This window comes from Cupressus sempervirens, chromosome 5, assembly GCF_028749045.1.
Source record: "Cupressus sempervirens isolate cs-2001-9-10 chromosome 5, ASM2874904v1, whole genome shotgun sequence".
Lineage (NCBI taxonomy): Eukaryota > Viridiplantae > Streptophyta > Pinopsida > Cupressales > Cupressaceae > Cupressus > Cupressus sempervirens.
In genome coordinates, this window is record NC_143122.1 from 623,284,974 (window position 1) to 623,305,046 (window position 20,073).

Genomic DNA, 20,073 nt, shown 5'->3' on the forward strand with positions numbered 1-20,073 from the left:
AACTGAAGCTGAGTTCGGGCTATCACCCACAAACTGATGGTCAAACTGAAATTGTCAATAAATGCTTGGAAACTTATCTTCGTTGCTTCACTTCCGAACAGCAACATCAGTGGGCCAAGTGGCTCCCTTTAGCTGAATGGTGGTACAATACCTCTTACCACACTGCCTCTAAAATGACTCCATATGAAGCAGTCTATGGTCAGGCACCTCCAGTGCTCCTTCCCTACACTCCCAACAGCTCACCAGTCCAGGCAGTTGACATAGTTCTCCGCAGCAGGGATCAGATTCTTCGTACCTTACAGGATAATCTTCACATGGCCCGTAATCGGATGAAACAGCAAGCAGATCAACACCGTTCTGAGCGCTCATTTCAAGTTGGGGATATGGTTTTTCTTCGTCTACAGCCATACAAACAATCCTCCCTAAAGCTGAAAGGGCGTCATAAGCTGGCCCCAAAATTTTATGGGCCTTATAAGGTTCTGCAGAAGATTGGTTCAGTTGCTTATAAACTGGAACTTCCTCCTTCTTCCCGCATTCATCCAGTCTTTCATGTTTCTTGTCTAAAGAAAGTTCTGGGTACCACTGTCAGAGCACAAACTACTCTCCCTGAAATGGATACGGAAGGATCCATTATCCTGGAGCCGATGGCAATCATTGACCAGCGCACTCGCCAGCTTCGCTCTCGCTCCATCTCTGAGGTCTTGATTCAGTGGCATGGCATGCAACCAGAGGATGCTACCTGGGAACCCCTTCTTCAGATTCAACAACAATTTCCACACCTTAAGCTTTGAGGACAAAGCTTTTTTCTAAGGGAGAGGGGATGTTAGGAACCTGTGTGTTCCTTCTGTTTATTTTGTTAGAGTAGTGTTGTTGGACGCATATGCTTTGTAAGTCGTCCCGTGAGTATATTTTATTATCCCACATGCATAGGTAGTATTACTTTTCTAGATCGTACCCAGTATATAAGAATAGGTTGAGGCCCTTGATGGGCACGGACGAATTTATTGTATTGAGCTTGCTCAAAGGAGGTTACCCCCTCGAAGTGGCCTGCGATCAGTAGATTCATTTTGAGTTCTGCTATCACTTTGTATTCTGTTATTTCAAGCATTCTCACGATATTGCTATAAGGAGGTTCTTCAAATTATAATTGACCGAGCTGATTGCTCTGAGATCCGAACACCTAAGATTCACTGGCTATATAGCCATGGAAAAGGGTGAAGAGGTGCGATGAAGTCTATAATGACTTAGAAAATGAAAGTTAGATATGATACATTTAATCTAGAATAATATCATTTAATAGCTCATGCATGGTCATGTTATTGTAATCTCCTGCTATAAAGTTGAGTGGTATAGATACCAAGATTGCTCGATAGATGACGGATGTTCCAAGTCCAATTCCAGGTAGGGAGGGCCTTTCTCATTAGAGATTGTGTGGGGAATAAAGTTATGGTCTGGGGTTGGCTGGTTAAGCCCCTAACAATGTTTCACCTCTCCCCAAGTTGTCGGACGTACAACAGACAAATATAACCTATGCATTCAATTGTTTTCAGAAACAGGTAGTTTTACTTTTATGAAGTATATGCAAGAAGAGGGTAAGATTAATTGAATTTTCTCATCATTATAGTTATTTTACATTTAGATGCGAGAGAAAGATTTATCTAATCAATTGTTATATCAATTTTTCATTTATATGAATAATAAATATGAGCTTATGCTATTGCCACAGTTAAGCAATTAGATAGAAAAGAAATGATATAGTGGTATCTGAAACCCTAATTGAATCAGTGGTATCTGAAGCCCTAAGTGATACAATGGTATCTGAAGCCCTAAATGATACAGTGGTATCTGAAATCCTAAGTGATACAGTGATATCAGGAGCCCTAAATGATTCAATGGTAATCGATGCCCTAATTGATACAGTGGTATGTGATGCCCTAATTTTATATAGTGGTATTTAATGGTAATCATCATTTAATTTCGATGTAGCAATATTGGATGGTAGTTGTTATTTGATATTGTTATAGTGGTATTTGCGAACTAACCTAGATGATTGCAGAAGCATTCTTACAATGATCTATCGGTTCAAATTCCATGGTATGTGGTTTTAATTTTTACAATAAAATCATTGATAGCATTTTAAGTTCTTAAGAAATTTTATTTAATTGATTTTAATGGTAAATCTCATTCATTCACATGAACATGACTGATATAATTGTATTCCTATGGAAAATAAAGTAATAATTGTATTATATGAGTATGTTAGTTGTTAATTAAGACCCAGGAAATTTGGTTGTTACAATGGACATGATTGTAGGTTATGAAATGTATTCCCTAATGGATAGCTTCTTGGGGTGTAACCAACTCAAAATTGCTCTTGAAGACCAAGAGAAGACAACATTCACATGTGCTTAGGGTACCTTATATTGGAATATTATGTAATTTAGTTTGAAAAACACAAGGGCAAGCTATCAAAGAGCCATGACAACAATTGCATAAAGCAACAGAAGATTGTGTCGATGATACACTAGCTAAATCAAGGAAAAGGCTTATACACCTCACAGACTTGGGTTTGAATCTTGGACCGCATGGAGAGTTCAAACTACATCTCAATCCTAAGAAATGTGAGTTTAGATTAACCTCAAGGAAATTGCTTGGATATATCATTTCAGCTAAGGGCATTGAGGTGGATCCAGAAAAGGTAGAGATGCCACCTTTACACAACATCAGCTAGATGAGGAGCCTATAGGGGTGTCTTTAGTCTATTAGGTGATTTATCTCTCAACTAGCCGATAGGGCTCAACCATTCACAAAAACACTTCACAAGGAAGTAAGGTGCATCTAGAATGAGTATGATAGAAGTTCGAATCAAATCAAAGAGTATTCAGCTAACCCACTAGTATTAATGCTAACCAACCTATGAAAACCTCTCATTTTGTACATATTAGCTATAGCTACCTTGCTAGGGGCATTAATGACCCAATAGGATGAAGATAAGAAAGAGCATGCTATCTACTACATCAATAGAATGTTGGATCTTATGAGATCAACTATAGCAAAATAGAAAAGTCTCAACTAGCAGTTTTGCTTGCTTCCCAAAAGTTGCAACACTACATGCTTGCGCACACTACACAACTAGTGGCCAAGATTGATCCTCTGAGGTACTTGCTCAACAAAGGGATTTTGACTAGACAACTTACAAAATGGATGATCATTCTCTCTGAATTTGATAATATGTCGATCGCAAAGCCATCAAGGGATAAGCTATTGCAGACTAATTGGCTTACTTCCCACTGTAGGATAGTACTGCTATTTCAATTGAGTTTTTTTATTCCTCCATCATATATATCACAGAGCACACTCGAAAGCTCTTCTTCGATCGATCTTATACACAACATGGCTCATGTGTTGGCATCCTCTTTGTCATTCCTCAAGGATATACAATTCCTAAGGCGTACAAGCTACTATTTTCTTGTACCAACAACATCACTAAATACAAGGCTCTCAAATGGCTATAGAGTGTGATGGTGCCCAAATTTTCTAAATTTTGGCATTCATTTTTAAGAACAGTAAAAGGTAGCTTGATTTCAAAAACTGAGTATATGTGGACTTGGATGAGATGGTGTATGGAAATTTTGAGATTGTGCTCCTTGTACAGGTGCAACAGGAGAGAAAAGAGTCCAACATAAAAAAAGAAAAAGAACTGATGGAAATCATCCTCATAACTATTAAAATATTGATATCTAAATATACCAAAGGAGAAAACCTTCAGTAGTGCAAGATGATGCTGATGTCACAAAGATTGAAGAAAAATTTATATGTAAGGCAAGTTTAGAATTGTTTCAAATTGTAGGTAGTGAATAGGTTTCAGGTGCAACTCTTATTGTATTTCTTACACCAATATTGCAACAATGGAAGAGAGAGATTTCTCACCATACGAATAAAGGATGAAGTAAAAATTTAGAAACTGATTCGTATTGCACTAGACACAGAAAGAAATAAAGAAATATGATCAGAGTGAGCAAATAAATCATAGAAATATCCAAAGACAAAAATTGCAGTGATGTCAGTCTTAAATGCATGGCAGAGTATCTACCTAGCATAGACATGGAGCAATAGATCATGGGAAAAGGCCATTGGAAGTTATTGTTGAAGAAGAATATGCATATAGTTCAAGATTATATCACCTGAACCTAAAAGAAATTAATATATCATTATTCTCACCCACATGGAATGATAATACAAGTGTGAGTGGCACATTCCTAGCCCATAGTGACCTGCAAATATATATCTGTAATCACAGTATGTTTATCATATAAACCTAACTGAATGGGCTTGTGTAGGTTTGAAGCGCATGATGATGATATCTTCACACCTTATCGATTGAAATTTGAAGCCATAGGTGCGGGGAAATACGCTCAAAATAATCTCGATAATGATATGTATGAAGTCGGATATGTTGAATTGCTTCAAATACCAAAACAATAAAGAGGCCCGAAGTGGGGACAAATTATGAAGTTGATTGCAAAATGAGTTACAACGATGTTACACAGCAATAATTTGCATATGGCACCGGCTTGAAAATACTTTGATGGAGTATATGCGACTTCAAAACTATTCCATGGCATTCGACTAATGTCTATATCCATTACGGAACATGGGGAATGCGATTATGTTCACTTGATAATAAAAGAGTGGTCATAAATTCAACATTTGGGTTTCTGAACTCAAAGCAAAGTTTAGATTATATTATAAACTAAGTTTAAGAGCCCGCACTAATATAATTATCAATCAATTATTTATTATGGAGTCGTATGTTTCTTAAAGGCAACCTTTCATCCTTTTTCCCTCCTATAAATAGGAGATTCTTTTACTTGAAAATTCATTCACATACTCGAAAACATTCATATTCTGAAGAATATTTAATATCTACTTGTATGGAGGACTAAGGGCTCAATATGACTTTATAATGTAAACTCAATTATTTATTTTTATAATAAAATAAAATGTTCTTTGTTTATTATTAAAGGTGTGGAGATTTAAACTACAAATGAATCATCCTTCGCAACTATTTTTGGGAGAATTCTATATACAATTTTAATGTTAGATAAGTGGACATGGTCATTTAACATTTTAAATTTGATCATCACCGATATTGTGAAGTATTAAATTGTTTCCGTATCTGTGTCCAATTTGTCTCTCTACCAAAGGAGTTAAAGTTCAATCTGGACTAATTTAAGATTACATAAATATTTGATCTATTGCATCTCGATTATTTAATTGTTGGCAGTATAAGTGCGTAGAATATTATAAAGTTGTATGTGAAAATCTTCAGTGAAGTTGACTCTATTACCCGGATGAGTAGAGGCATTGGTCTTTTTATTATGTAAGTCAAAAAATCTATAACTTCCTTCCTACAAGCATCGAATTAATTATTATTTAATTATACAAAACATTCAACCATTATCCCACGTCCAATTTTCATTTTAATTGAGTTCGAGGACTTTGCTAGCCAGAGAACTCCAAAAGTTTAAATTTGCTATAGAAAAACCTTGAACCAGACAATCAGCATTTGAGGTGAAGGTTAACCTGCTTGGGTGTAGTAGAGCCTGAAGTGAAGGGGAATCAAAAGTATTCTCGTTTATTGGCCAAAACTGATTGAGAAGTCCTATCAGAGAAGTGGTAGGCTCTTGGATTTCCAATCTATGGTTTTGGGAACCAACAGAGTGGAGAATTACAAAGCTTCATGTCTACAGCGACTTGCAACTCATCATAAATCACACCAATGATGAGTATCAAACCAAAGACGACAGGCTGATGTCATACAAAAGAATGATAGAGGATCTAAAGAACTACTTTGTTTTTGTTACCTTCCAACGTATCATGAGGAATGAGAACAAAACTATTGACGTGCTAGCTACCTTAACATCCATCCTTCAACTGCAAAAGCATGAATCTTGCTATGAGTTCCAGATGGAAGGGTTGCACTATCCTTCCTACAACTCCCTAAACACCTATGTAATTTGTGTCATCATTGCCCATGACTTTTCTAGACATGTGAAAATTTACTCTTTCCTTCGTGATCAAGTAGTTCCTCACAAATTGTCCAAGAATGAAGAGCATCAACTCCTCTGAAATGCCTCTTGATACACCATCTTAAGCAATTTGTTTATGAGAGGTCTAGACGCTACTCTGCACGAGAGGAGTCGAAGCATGTGTTAGCTTGAGTCCATGAAGGCGTGTGTGGGTTCCACACAAATGGTCTCATACTTTCTCAAAAATTGCTTAGAGATGGTTACTACAGCCTACCTTGGAAAAGAATGTAGTCAAGTTCACCAAAACATGCAAGCAATGTCAGATGCACAGTAATTTGATACATGCTCCAGCCAAGGATCTTATTCCTTTTACTACACATTGGCCCCTTCAACAATGGGCATTTGTCCTTGTAGGTCAAATATATCCTAACTCATCTAGAGGACACAAATCCATAATCACGACCAAGGAGTATTTCATGAAGTGGGTCGAAGTTGTCCCATTCTCTATAGCAACTAGGCAATAAGTGTCCATGTTCATACGGAACTACAACTTGTGTTGCAACATGCCTTCATTCATCATTACTGACAATAAAGAACAATTTAAGAACAAGGACCTGAACAAACTGTGCAAGTGCTTCAAGATAAAACAACATTAGTCATCAATATATTACCCCTAGGGTAATGGACGAGCCGAGGCCTCCAACAAGACCATTCTGAAGATTCTAAATAGAATAATTAGTAAATCCGGAAAAGAATGACACCTCCAACTCAACCCTTCTTTATGGGCTTACATAACTAGCATAAGAATACCAATCGAAGCTACTCTATTTGCGCCTGTCTATGGGGTTGAGGTAGGCTTGCTTATTGAGGTAGAAATACCTTCACTCAGAATCTCCCTAAAAGGGCTTGTAACGGATGACGATTATCGCATATCTAGAGTCCAAGAACTTGAACTACTAGATGAACACAAAAAAGTTACGTTAGATTACTTACAAGTCTATCAAAAGAGAATGTCAAAAGAATACAACAAGAAGGTGAGACACAAATTCTTCAAGGTTGGTCATCTAGTACTATGAGAGAATTCCAAAAATCAATAGAACCATACTCAATGGGAAGTTTGAACCGAATTGGCTGGATTCTTACATCATCAGAGCATCATTTGGCTCACAAGGCTACCAACTCTTAACTCTAGAGGGAGAACAACTCTCAGAACCATCAACAACATCCACTTAAAGAATTTCTACGCCTAACTCTCTTTGTCCAAGGAACCTGTACAACATAAACTATTTTGAGAATATACACAAAAAATCAGAAAAGTCCTAAAAAGATGATCATCACTATGGAAACCCAGTAATTTGTTGCTTAGGTAAATTGAAAAAAAATCAAAATATCAAAAGCAATGAAACAAAGAAAAGAGAAAAAAATAGAAAAAGAAAGAAAAATGCCTTGGCAAAAACCTAGTAAACAGGTGCCTTGGTAGCAAAAACAATAGTCCTACCAAATGCTGAAAACCTAGCAAATAGGCACTGCATGTAAACTTTGTACTCCATCTATTAGATTGTAGCTTCAACTACGACCTAGTTAACCCACCCAAAAATTTTATGGTCTGGAATTGGTCTTCACATAAGTCTTACTATGGGGCGATTCCATGCCACAACTATCTCTAGACAAAATTGGTGTTTGTAAACACAACCCAAATAGTGTTTCTCAATACTACCCTGGAACATTCATGTTTTTAGCACTCATTAGACAAACTATCTAAAACAACATACTAATATCAACCAAGTGTGTGTCTCAACACTATTTACCTACCCACTCTCACAATCACATGTCTTTAAAACACTGACATAGACTAGAATACAATGCTTACCTAAACTTATTGAGCTATGCTTGATCATACCTCCTTCACAAGAGGATAGATTATGAATCTTCTTGGTATATTGTTTATTACTATCAGTTTCCAATTATGTTCCCTTTTTAGTCTCTCTAGAATGTTGCTCAACTGGAGGATTGGGGGCATCAGGCATGATATTTTCTTTAACTTGCTCTTGTGGGTTTGTTTTCAATGATTCTATATTTTTTATGCATCAGATGTCAATGATAAGTGCTTCCATCATGATTGGGATGCCACATATACCTCGGCTTGATTCACTTGGACACTTAGGTGAGAATGAACCAATATCCTTGACTGATGTCAGTGTGTTTGTTCAAGCAAGACTACACTCATTGTTATGTTGACCACAATGCCTCGATGCCGGTGTAATTTTGCAATATCAAATGTTATCCACATGCCTTATCCATATGCCTTGATGCATATGCTAGTTTCCCACATTATATCCAATAAAAACCATACTCATATCCTCATTGTACGATCCCATGATATTCAAAACATGCTCGATGATGATACTAAACAACAATGAGATCAGTCTTGGAGTGTACATTTGCATTTTCATCTAGCTTTGCATTTTAATTTTACATCGTGCATGAACTAAGGTACGCCTACAACTTGGCATAATCAAATAAATGAGATTCTCGTCACATCTAAGTGATCAACTATGTGAATCATCTCTTGATACATCTCCAATCGAATCTTCAACCCGATCTCCTTCATGCTACAAGATATAAGTGGTTAGTAATCACATCATCATATCATCTGTCCAATTGCTAAGCCTTCAAATCATTTGGAACTAAACTTAATTGACATAAAATTCACAAGTCTAGCTAGTTTTGAGATCCAAGATCCATTTGTCAGGATCAAAATCGAAACTCGGCATCATTTTACTAGTCAAATTAGCCAGTCAACCTTTTTGGTCAAATGCAGTTGACCACTTCCTAAATCACATATTTCAATGCAAAATGAAAAGTCTTCCAAATTGACCTATCTAATATTCAAATCTCTAGTCAACCTTGGTCAAATTAGGGAAATTTCTACTCATTGGGTTGTCAAACTTGGTCAAAATGATTTCCAAATATATCAGAATGCATTCTCAATCTCTTTTTGACCCTATCCTATCATTGCTCAATCAAATCTACCTCACTTCTGCATCTCCTCTAACTCATTTCAATTTTGATCCCAAGGGAGTAGGAATATTTCATAATTAGTTTTCAAAACTTTAAAGAAATCAAGGCTTCATCACTAGGGGCATCTCGGCTTCATCAAACCACATCAAGATGAGATTGTTTGATCTTTTTGCATGAGTGATTTTGTTGCACCACATCAAATTTCTTGGGACAAGTACTTATCCTAAAACAGGGGCATATCAGCCCTCATCACCCCACAATAGTTTGATAATATCTAATTAACCAAAATCAGTCCTGATGTTCATTTTCATCACTTTACATCAAGCTGTACATTTAGGCTTCTCTTTATCGGTCCCAGTTCAATCAAGTTCAGAACTACTGTAACTGAATTTCGTTTGATCAAAGTTCAGAATCAGTTTTGTATTAAGTTCACTAACCTTCGATTTGATTAAGCTCGGAGTTAGTATCTTTTAAATCAAGTGCATTGTTCTTCATTCCAGCAAGTTCGAAGTGAGTTCTTCTAAGGATAGTTCATTGCTTCAAAACAATTGTTCGATTCCAACATATTCTTTGACTCAGTGCACTGCTTGCACAATGACTCAAAGAGGAGAAAATATAATCACCCAATTTGGTCAAGTCAACTATTTGCCACTGTTCTGAAACAATTAATTAAATCAATGCTAGACCTGATTATGGATAAAAATCTACTTTGCATAACTAAATCATCAATAATCCTCGAATCAATTATATCCTAAGGTTTAATCACCTAAGTCTATGTCTCCTCTAATTAAACGAACATCTCACCTTTTAATTAAATAAAATCCCCACTTAAATGTGCACACGTAAATCTGATTTCCAAAATCAAAATAAAAGAAATTAAACTACACTCAAAGTGCACATATCTTTTTGGAAACTTCTAAAACTGAGTGCACATGGATCAAGAATGGAAACATCTCCACCATTTCTCGGTTTTGCATCTTGACCGTTCATCCAAATTCTGAAATCTATAAATTAAGGCCTCTACCCTAGTTTAAAGGATCCTCGTATTTTATATATAGTTATGCTCTCGCTTTGGTTTTCTAGCATTTAGTATATCATCTTTGTTAAATGCATTTAGCTTGTTGTATTGCATGTTAGATTAAATAACCTAGATTAATCATAATGACTGGAAAGCAATCTCATTTTATAGTGTAGCTTCTCATTTTAGCTTAGATTTTCATTTGCATATTGAAGTTATTGAGGATTTTGCATGCCCATTGCATCATTCTTCTTCAAAGCTTCTATTCTGCACTGCACTTTGTGAAGTCTCATTGCTAGATCCTGAGAGCATAATATGGCATAGACTTTAAAGTTTAAACACTATGAATAGGAATCTATAAGACAACTTCTGGATTCTACTGTCAATCTATTTAGATTTGTTTTAATCCTGAATACAATGGTATATAGAAGTGTGGGTAGTTTAGATTAGAGACCACATTATACTGATACATTAATAAGTTATAATCTAAAAATCAAAATTACATCAAACGATAGAGCTGCCCCTGAAAATACAGAGGAGGATGACATTCCTAGAGTGATCTATCCAACTGTTGTGATAATTTTGTCATTTTTTTCCATTGGGCCATATATTAAGATATTTAAAAGTGATTAATATGTTTACCAACACACATCATATTCAACACATACTCAACATTCATATTGAGTAAAACTATTGCGTACAAGGTATATTAAAAACTTCTATTGCTGTTTGAATCATATCAAATTGTACAAAAACCCTAAGCAATCCCATAAGGGAACATGACAAAAACAAAAGAGTTAGAAAGGGGAAAAATAAAATCAGAGCATGGAGTAACATGGAAAAAAGTTGAAAGGTAATATTTTTTTGTAGATTATACAAAACTTATTTTGGTCAATTTCAAAATTAAGCAAGAATTGTATACCATACAAGACTACAAATGAATTTAAGAAATTGTCAATTCACGTGGAGAGTCAAGACTCAATAAATCAATGAACATGTGGCTGCAAGGTGTGTAAATGATTCAAAATACAGTATTCAAGATGAACTAAGCATGCATAGAGATAGCAATATGGAAGAGGAATACCAATCAGCTTTAAAGGTAGAAGAATTGATGGGGAAATCATGTCAAATCAAGTTGATGTTTTCGTACAACTTTACTATATTCCCCCTTATCCCCGACATCCCCCTGTCGCCTTGTCCTTGACAGACGGTGGACAGTTTTTACCTCCTTTTTGTTGCATCTAGGTTTGTAGAAACTCAATAATGACTTTTCTTAAGTAATCTAAATTGCCTTAGAGTCTAATAAACAATACTTAAAAAAAATTCTAGGATGCAGGTCAAACCACAGCTAGTCATGTTGAGTGAGGAGGCACAACCATAGTGACTCCTAGGACTCAATCCTCTACCTCTCCCCTAGTTTTAACTAGAGTTGGGAAGAGGAAGACAAACTGTTTTGATGCTGTATTTACTTATAATTTTACAAAGATAATTTCTGTTTTCATTTTGCTTTAGACTATCAGCCATCAACATTCCAAATGAGGATGCCATTTTGCTTCCAATTTGCATTTAAAGATATCCAAATTAAACTCAACTTGTTTCTTTTTCTTACTCATTTACTTACTTACTCGATGCATCTCCTCATTGAATTTTGTAAAAAAAATGCATTTCTATTTAAATCTAGAAAATATTAAGTTGTCAAGTTGTCTCTGAATTTTTGCCTGAGTTCATTTTTTGGGCCTTGGCATGTTTTTGCTTAGTCCAAGTTTTCCAGCTATGAGCTAAATTACTACTATCTGTAATACGGCAATTGGAAATATGCAAGATAGTATATATATATAATACTCAATTTTATCTTTATTATATGTACAATCTACCAATGATACTATTAGAACCACTGCTGTAGGCAAAGATTGTATATACTAATCGGCCTCTTTCTGATATATCAATATAACCTATGCAATGAGCTTCCTTTCAATGATGTTGTGTCCAATATATCTGTATACCTGTGCATTGATGGTTGTGTTGTTATGTCTGATATGTTGTTATGCTTGTATAATTACAAATTGGCTGCTAAATCTGATATATTGATCTATATATGTAATGATGAGTTGATGGTATTGCTTATATTGATAAAGTTTCCATTTCAGATATGGAGATGTATTCTTGCAATGATATAATGCATTTGTTTTTTTATCTGAACTCTAAACTCGTGTAACCATTGTTCCTCCTCTGATTTATAAATAATTATTTGCAACCAGTTTATGCCAACTACGCAAGTGCTCAATCCAACATATTGAAAATGGATAAAGAAGAAATAAGTTGTAATCTGATGTCTTGAATGGATGATTCAAATGGCTCCTTATATTTGTCATCTTAAGTGAAGAGTCAAATTGTATAGGACACATCCTTATGTCCTTTTATAATCCTCTCCTTGATAACAAATACTAGTCGTACCTTTTCATTATTACTCTAATTATCAATTAGTCTTCTCAAGCAATTTTATCTGTTTGTGATTGGTTTATTATCATCACTATCAATTACACTTAATCACACATCTTCACCCATTAATCTTAATTGATCCCTTCATTTAATTAAATAATTGGTCTTTTTACTAAATCAATATCTATTGTTGAGTGATCTAATCAATATAGTGATCACTGATATATGCTGACCCTGATATTATCTATTATCAATCTGCAATATGATAGACCCACCATGGTAATTAAGTATGTTCATCAACTGGGCTATCTGTTCTCCTGGATTGATGGACCAACCTGAGCATCATCCTTGGCCATCACTCATATCTTGAACTTAATGATCATAATATCATTTATTATTGTTATCTTGGATACACATGATAAAGGCCATTATTCAAATTCATATATGCTGAAATATGTAGCATTTTTTATCATACAACTTCTCTCATTCGATACTCCACACAGTCAATATGAAGATACAAGCATTCATCAATATAAGCTCTTCTAATATTGATGCTAGCACCGCCCAATTGATGTTGTCATGATCTTGCCTCCAGTCGATAGAGCTTAATCAGTATTCTTGCTTGATTTCTGCACATGGATACTTTGTGTATCATATTGTTGATCCTAACATTGATCAATGATCTTCTTTCTATCAATCCCTATATCATGTCAATGTTACTCTCTTTAAGGCAATAGGTAGGTATATTGTCTTTATAAATTGGTTGTACGCTTACTGCTCTTTGCTACCTTTCTTCAGATCAATCCATGCCTCAAATGATGTGTTTAAAGACTTTTATTCATCTCAAAGTGGGGTGTACTTTCTATCATAACCTCATCTCTGTAATTGTTGACTAACTGATCCATAGGATGATGTTGTAGCAATATTTATAACTTACATATAAAAATGTTCTTAAAATGCTTGTTATTCATTTGATCTCTACATCAAATCTATGTTGATGTCAAAGCTATGTAACTTGCATAATGTCATTATCCTTTTACAGGGTGATCTTCAACTAGAACAATTCCTTGCAAAATGGCTAGGAACCGTCTTAATTATAAGACTTCATGATTTCCTCAATCCTTATTCTCCTACCAACAACTTGTATAATGTATTTCTAGTTAAATCTTCTAGCTCAAATCTGCTATGAGTGTACAAGGACTGCCACTCCTTGTCCACAACAGTGTATTAATTCTCTAGTGGGATTGGAGGGGGATATTGTACTAAGGTTGGCCCATACAGAGTATAAAGTTCTAACTTAATAGTATTTCCATTTATATTTAACACTGCTGAACATAAACTTCTGCATAAACAATTCTTAATGATCAATGTGAAATCAAGGACAAATTTTTCCAAACCTCTTTTACATCAATTTGAACATTCTCAAAATGTCACTCTTAGTGGGAGACTCTTGGAATATTCCCAAGATGACTGTGCATGTGGTGCACTAGGGGAACATCTCCTCCAAGTCCTCACATCTCAAAATTGCAGGATTTATGGAGGAGACTGGTGTGTATCCGTGGTACACTACTTAGCACCCATATTCTGAAGATGCTAAAATCAATACCTAATATGTTTATTTCATTTATCTGTAAAGACACAATTAAAAAGCAATTTGTCAATTTGTCATTAAAAAAGCACTAACTGACCATAAGTTTCAATGTTTTACTTATTCACAATTGAGATTTTTATGAGATTTATAATCTATATTACTATGGGAGATATATACAAACACACTGATTAACTAAATATAAAATATACGAACTATATACAAATATCTAAATTCTTACAAGAGAAAATCTTCCCGCTACCTAGACGGTCCATATCTTCATCAATATAAGAAGATATAAAAAATATGCTTACGTGCATTTCCTTCCAGTGAAGAAATCTGTGATCTTTTCTTTAAACCAACGCCAGCTTTTCTCTATCCCAAGCCCCAAGAAGCCTTCATTCTCTTTTTCTGTATTTCCTGGCATGCCAGAAATCTGCAGGAGCCAAATACTAGTATTAAATTATTTCTAAAGCAGAATCAATAATCATGAAGTTAATATGCCATTAGAACACTTAAAGCATATACATTACTCTGTAAACTGATATTGTTTATAAAGTTAAGTCGTGTAGACAAATACCAATAGACTGTTTATGAGATCAATGTATAGTGTTGTGCAAAAGCACATAGGTTCTATCAGAGTTTGATAATGCTTCTTGAAACATCTATTAAAATATGTAGTCCATAAACCCATAGTACGTTTTCAAAAGCTATGCTGATTTAAATTGGAAATATGGTTTCATCTATATAAGGTTTATTGGCATAAATGGGTGCAACTTAATCATTGAAGAGCTCACCATGTGACAAGAGCTTCAAAAGACACATAAAACTATGCTGTAGTTTGATACAGAATATTGAAAAGTCCATTTAGACTGACAGAAAGATGTCACAGTAAAGGGGTAATACACATCTTATATAAAGCAGATAGGTTAAATAATTAAGATAATTAAGTGACAATGAATGAGTTTGTATAGGAAAATGATAAATGATAAACAAAAAATTGAAATACACCTTTTTGTTTGATTTTGAAAATGTACAAAATGATGAAGATGAGCGTTCAGTGCTTGGCATTATTTCCCTTTGTTCTCTATATTAATCTGTTCTTTTTCTTTCCACACTTTTTTATTAGCAGCATTTCCTTTCTTTGCAAAAGTTTTGTCAATTATTTCATACTGTGATATACTGACATTATCATTTCTTCTTCCAGCATAGTTATTCCTTCTGACATAAGAAGTTTTCACGTTGTTTACAAATCCATTGATGTGACCCAAATTATTGCAATTGTAACATGTAACAGAATTTCCATAACTTGGTCCATTCCGATTAACTTGCAATCTGCAATCTCTGGCTATGTGTCCAAAGTTATTACATTTGTAATATGTGACACCACTTCTTATGATATTGTTCATTCCCAAAGGTCTTCTTACTGTCACATTAGGTCTTTCATTTGCTCTTCCATTAAATCGCTGATTAGGTGTCATGTCCCCATTTTAAGACAAAATTTTAATAATATTTAGATAATACAATATTATTAATAAATAATGATGATAAAATTATATTAAAATTACTAGTAAAATATAAAAATAAGAAATAATAATTAAATATAAAATCTATTATCAATAAAATAATATTTGGTATAAGGCAAGAGCTTACAAACAATAGTAAAAATGTGAGCCTCTCATCTAGGAGGCCTTGGGTTTGAGTCTACTCGAGTTAATAAATAATAATAATCATTAATCACAATATAATAATTAATCTTGGCTTCGGCCTCTCACTAATAAAAACAAAATTGGTATAAGATTTAAAATAATTAAATAAAATTAAATTACAATGAATAAATACATAAATAAAATCAAATATAAGAGAGAATATTGTAGAAAGTATATTACTTTTACTAAATGGGATTTACTATGATAATAAATAAGTAACCAAATAATACAATAAAAAATAATATTAATTAATTAAATCTAATGAAAAGTCAAGAGATGTGCAAAAAAGAGATGTGACTTTTCCAAATTAATACATAAAAGAGAGGAGAGTTCAGTTTTAAAAGGGGGCAAATAAAGAGAAGAAGATAGAGGTTAAGAGAAGAATTAATAAAAGAGTAAAATAATGAGAAGAAAATAAGGAAGTGGCTTTTAAAATGGTTGCAATGATGAAAGGATACGACTCTTTGAAAGGGTTGAAATTATCAACAGCGTGACTCTTCAAAAAAGATTATAATTATAAAGTGTTGTGACTTTTCAAAAGGAATGTGATTATGAAGGGTTGTGACTTTTCAGATGAATATACATGACAAATAAAATAAGACTTATAAATTTCCACTGAATAAGGAACAAAGAAGAAGAATTATATCAAAAGGAAAAAGTTGAACAAGGTTAAAAAAGAGATATAATTGCATAACTATTGGCATATATTTAACATGTGAAGAAAGGAAGATCTTAAAGATGGTGAACACATCATAAATGTATGTACATAAGATATGCTATATATTTGAAGTTTCCTTCATTCATATATGTGTATTGCAAATGTAAATCTTTCGATGATAATATAAAAGATGTTATATTTGTTGGCAATGGGCCAACGTCCCTCGCAAGATTTGCAACATTGCTTAGCTGCCTCTTGTAGTTCTATAAGTCTATTAGTTGTATTGAGCATTAACAGGTAGTTTTTTTTGGTGCAACGACAACCCTGACCTTTCTAACAAACGGTATCAGAGCTTGGTCATAGGTCTGAATCTTTCAAGCCACAACAAGTAACGCTGGGAGGGGGATTGTTGGCAGTGCGCAAGTGTCCCTCGCAAGATTCGCAACATAGCTTAACCACCTCCTATGGTTCTATAAGATTGTTGGTTGTATCGAGCATTGACAAGTTGATCTTTTGGTGCAATGGCAACCTCGACCTTTCCAACAATATTTATAAAAATATTTTTTATATTTTATAAAAGGTTAATAATGGATCTTATGGTGGAAACAGATTAATCTCAAACCCTTCATATTAGTATCAGAGATGGGTGAAATTCCCATTTGGATAACATTATGGAGGTGCAATACAAACTCTTAGTGTTAGTATTAGAGATGGTTGTAATTACCTATTGATTGACATGATGGAGATGGATATTTAGTGTTGGTATCAGAGATGGGTGTAATTCTCATTTGGTCAACATCATTTGCATGGATATAATCTCTATAATGTTGGTATCTGAGATTGATATAATCTCCATCTGACTGACATGCTAGAGATTGATATAATGGCCAGAATATTCCATTAATGTCAACATATGCATATGTGATAAGGGCCCTAAATAGAGGATATCTCTTCAAGGAACGACATTAGAGGGACCACTCCATAGAGGATGAAGAAGTAAGTGAGGATGGTACTAGAATTGAGATTACATCATTTAGGACTTGGAGATTGTTAGCAGGGTTAGTCATCTCGATGTGGAGACATCTTTAAGGCTAAGGTTAGGATTGAGGGTAGAATAATATAGTTAAGACTTATAATTTTTTAACATTTTGACATTTATTTTGCAAGTGTTACTTGTACCAAGCTAAGCCCAATAGTGGCAACATTACAGAGGTATCAGAGTGTGATCTTGCTATCCAGTAGCATAAAAGAGGATATATCAAAACAATTCATACGAAATACTAATATGGAAAGCCAATGGCGATTGGAAGAGGTTCAATCATATCCATGACAATATCCAAACAATTTGGACTAGACGATGTATATCTTTCAAATCAACATAACAAATTATCTAATTGCTTAAGGAGAAGCAATTTGAGTAAGGGTAGATTGTAATATCTCCATTTTAAGATAGAATTTTAATAATATTTTGGAAATGTAATATTATTAAATAAATAATGATGATAAATAATATTAAAATTAATAAAAGAATTTTAAAAAACAAGAAATGATTACATATATAATCTATTATCAGTAAAATAGTATTTGGTGTAAGGTTTAAAATAATTAAATAATAAAATTACAATGAATGAATACATAAATTAAATTAAATATAAGAGAGAATATTGTAGAAAGTATGTTACCTTTCTAAATAGGATTTAATAATAAATGATAATAAATACAAACAAATTAAATAAATTAATAACATAATAAAGATTAACATAAATTAATTTAAATCTAATGAAAAGTCAATATATATGTAAAAAAGAGATGTGACTTTTTCAAATTAATATATAAAAGAGAGGAGAGTTCATTTTAAATACGGGGAGGAGGAGAAGAGGAGTAAAAAAAATATTAATTAAAGATTAAAAGAATGAGAAGAAAATAAGGAAGTGATTTTTTAAAATGGTTGCAATGATGAAAGAACGTGACTCTTTGAAAGGGTTGTAATTATGAATGGTTTTGACATTTCAAAAAGATTATAATTATGAATTGTTGTGACTTTTCCAAAGAAATGTGATTATGAAGGGTTGTGACTTTTTCAAAGGGTTGTAATTATGAAGGACTATGACTTTTCAAACGGATATAGATAACAAGTAGAATAAGATTCATAAATTAACATTGAATAAAAAACACATAAGAAAAAATATATAAAAAGGAGAGAGTAGAACAAAGTTAAAAAAGAGATACAATCACATAACTGTTGGCATATATTTCAAAGAGAGAAGATTTTGTAAACTCATCATAAAGGTATGTTATATATTCAAAGTTTTGGTCATTCATACATGTATATTGCAAATGTAAACTTTTAGATAACATATATAAAAGATGTTATGTTTATATAAATATATTTGATATTTTATGAAAGATTAATAAAAGATCTTATGGTGGAAATAGATTGATCTCAAACATTTTGTATTAGTATTAGAGGGGTGAAATTCTCATTTGGATAACATGATTGTAACAAACCCTATAATAATAATTAAATTTAGTAAATAGATCATAATGGGTGGAATATAGATCTACTAATCAAGAAAAGAATTTAAAAATAATTGATTAACATATATAAAGGAATAACAAATTTATTATTAGATAATTACTAATAATACATATGTACGCATGTCATAATGAGACACCAATCAAATAACTGATAAAAGATATCAATTCATATTAACTAATCAAATAAATATATACAAAATACCATTAGATAATTAAATCAAATAAATATATATAATACTCACTAAACCATACTCCTAAGTACAATAAATATAACATACTATAAATCAAATAATTCTTGACATACAAAACAAGGGGCGAAAGCGCCAAAGTTCCTGCCTTCATGATTTTATGGTTGATTGAAGTAGGTTTTGGTTAAAATATAATGTATTTAGTTTAATAAAATAACAAATAAATAGTAATGACAAATAGAATATTATAGTAGTAAGCTAAATTAAATTACAGAGTATAGTCAGTATATTATTAAATTATATAACTGCAATGATATATATTAATTAAAATAGTAAAAGAATATATAAATAAATATTATAGTATCATGGTAAATTAAAATTAGATGACATCGTAAAGAACATTTATGAGACCAAAGATATTTATGAACTAATTATATATAAGATATAGATAAAATTATATAATTTTTTTAAAAAAGAGTTAAATTGATTAATTTTAATGATGAAATTGTTTGATATATCTTGTTTAAGCGATAAATTCATCTAATTGAAGAAGGTGGACAATATTCTTAAGCTTAAATCTAATGCATAAAAATAAATAAACATAAATTAATTTAAAAATAACATTTATGCTTTAAAAAAACCAAACACACTTATCATAAATAAAGTTGATAATATACAAAGCTAAACAATTTGAACTTTATTAAAATTGATACAAAATTAGTATTATGTATTTTAAAGTATAAATTAAAAATATCAATATAATAAAAATTATATATAAAAATAAAAAATAAACAATAAATCTATTAAAAGCATTGGTTTAGATATGTCAAAATAAAAGAAACTGAATTCTAATTTAAACTTATATATAAATTAAAATTAAAA

The 20,073-nt window shown here is 32.8% G+C and overlaps 1 protein-coding gene across 3 annotated transcripts in view; it reads right to left on the reverse strand.

The window, feature by feature from the left end:
* LOC149557439 (protein HAPLESS 2-like) overlaps positions 1 to 20,073 on the reverse strand; it is a 322,953-nt gene that overhangs the window by 21,183 nt on the left and 281,697 nt on the right. For 2 of the 3 annotated variants that reach the window (XM_089832085.1, XM_089832084.1), the window contains exon 16: positions 14,413 to 14,534. In XM_089832085.1, the coding sequence (XP_089688211.1) occupies positions 14,413 to 14,534 (122 nt within the window). Of the gene's footprint in view, positions 1 to 13,800; positions 14,139 to 14,412; positions 14,535 to 20,073 lie in introns of those variants that run through there. The other variant, XM_089832086.1, reaches the window with a different exon arrangement.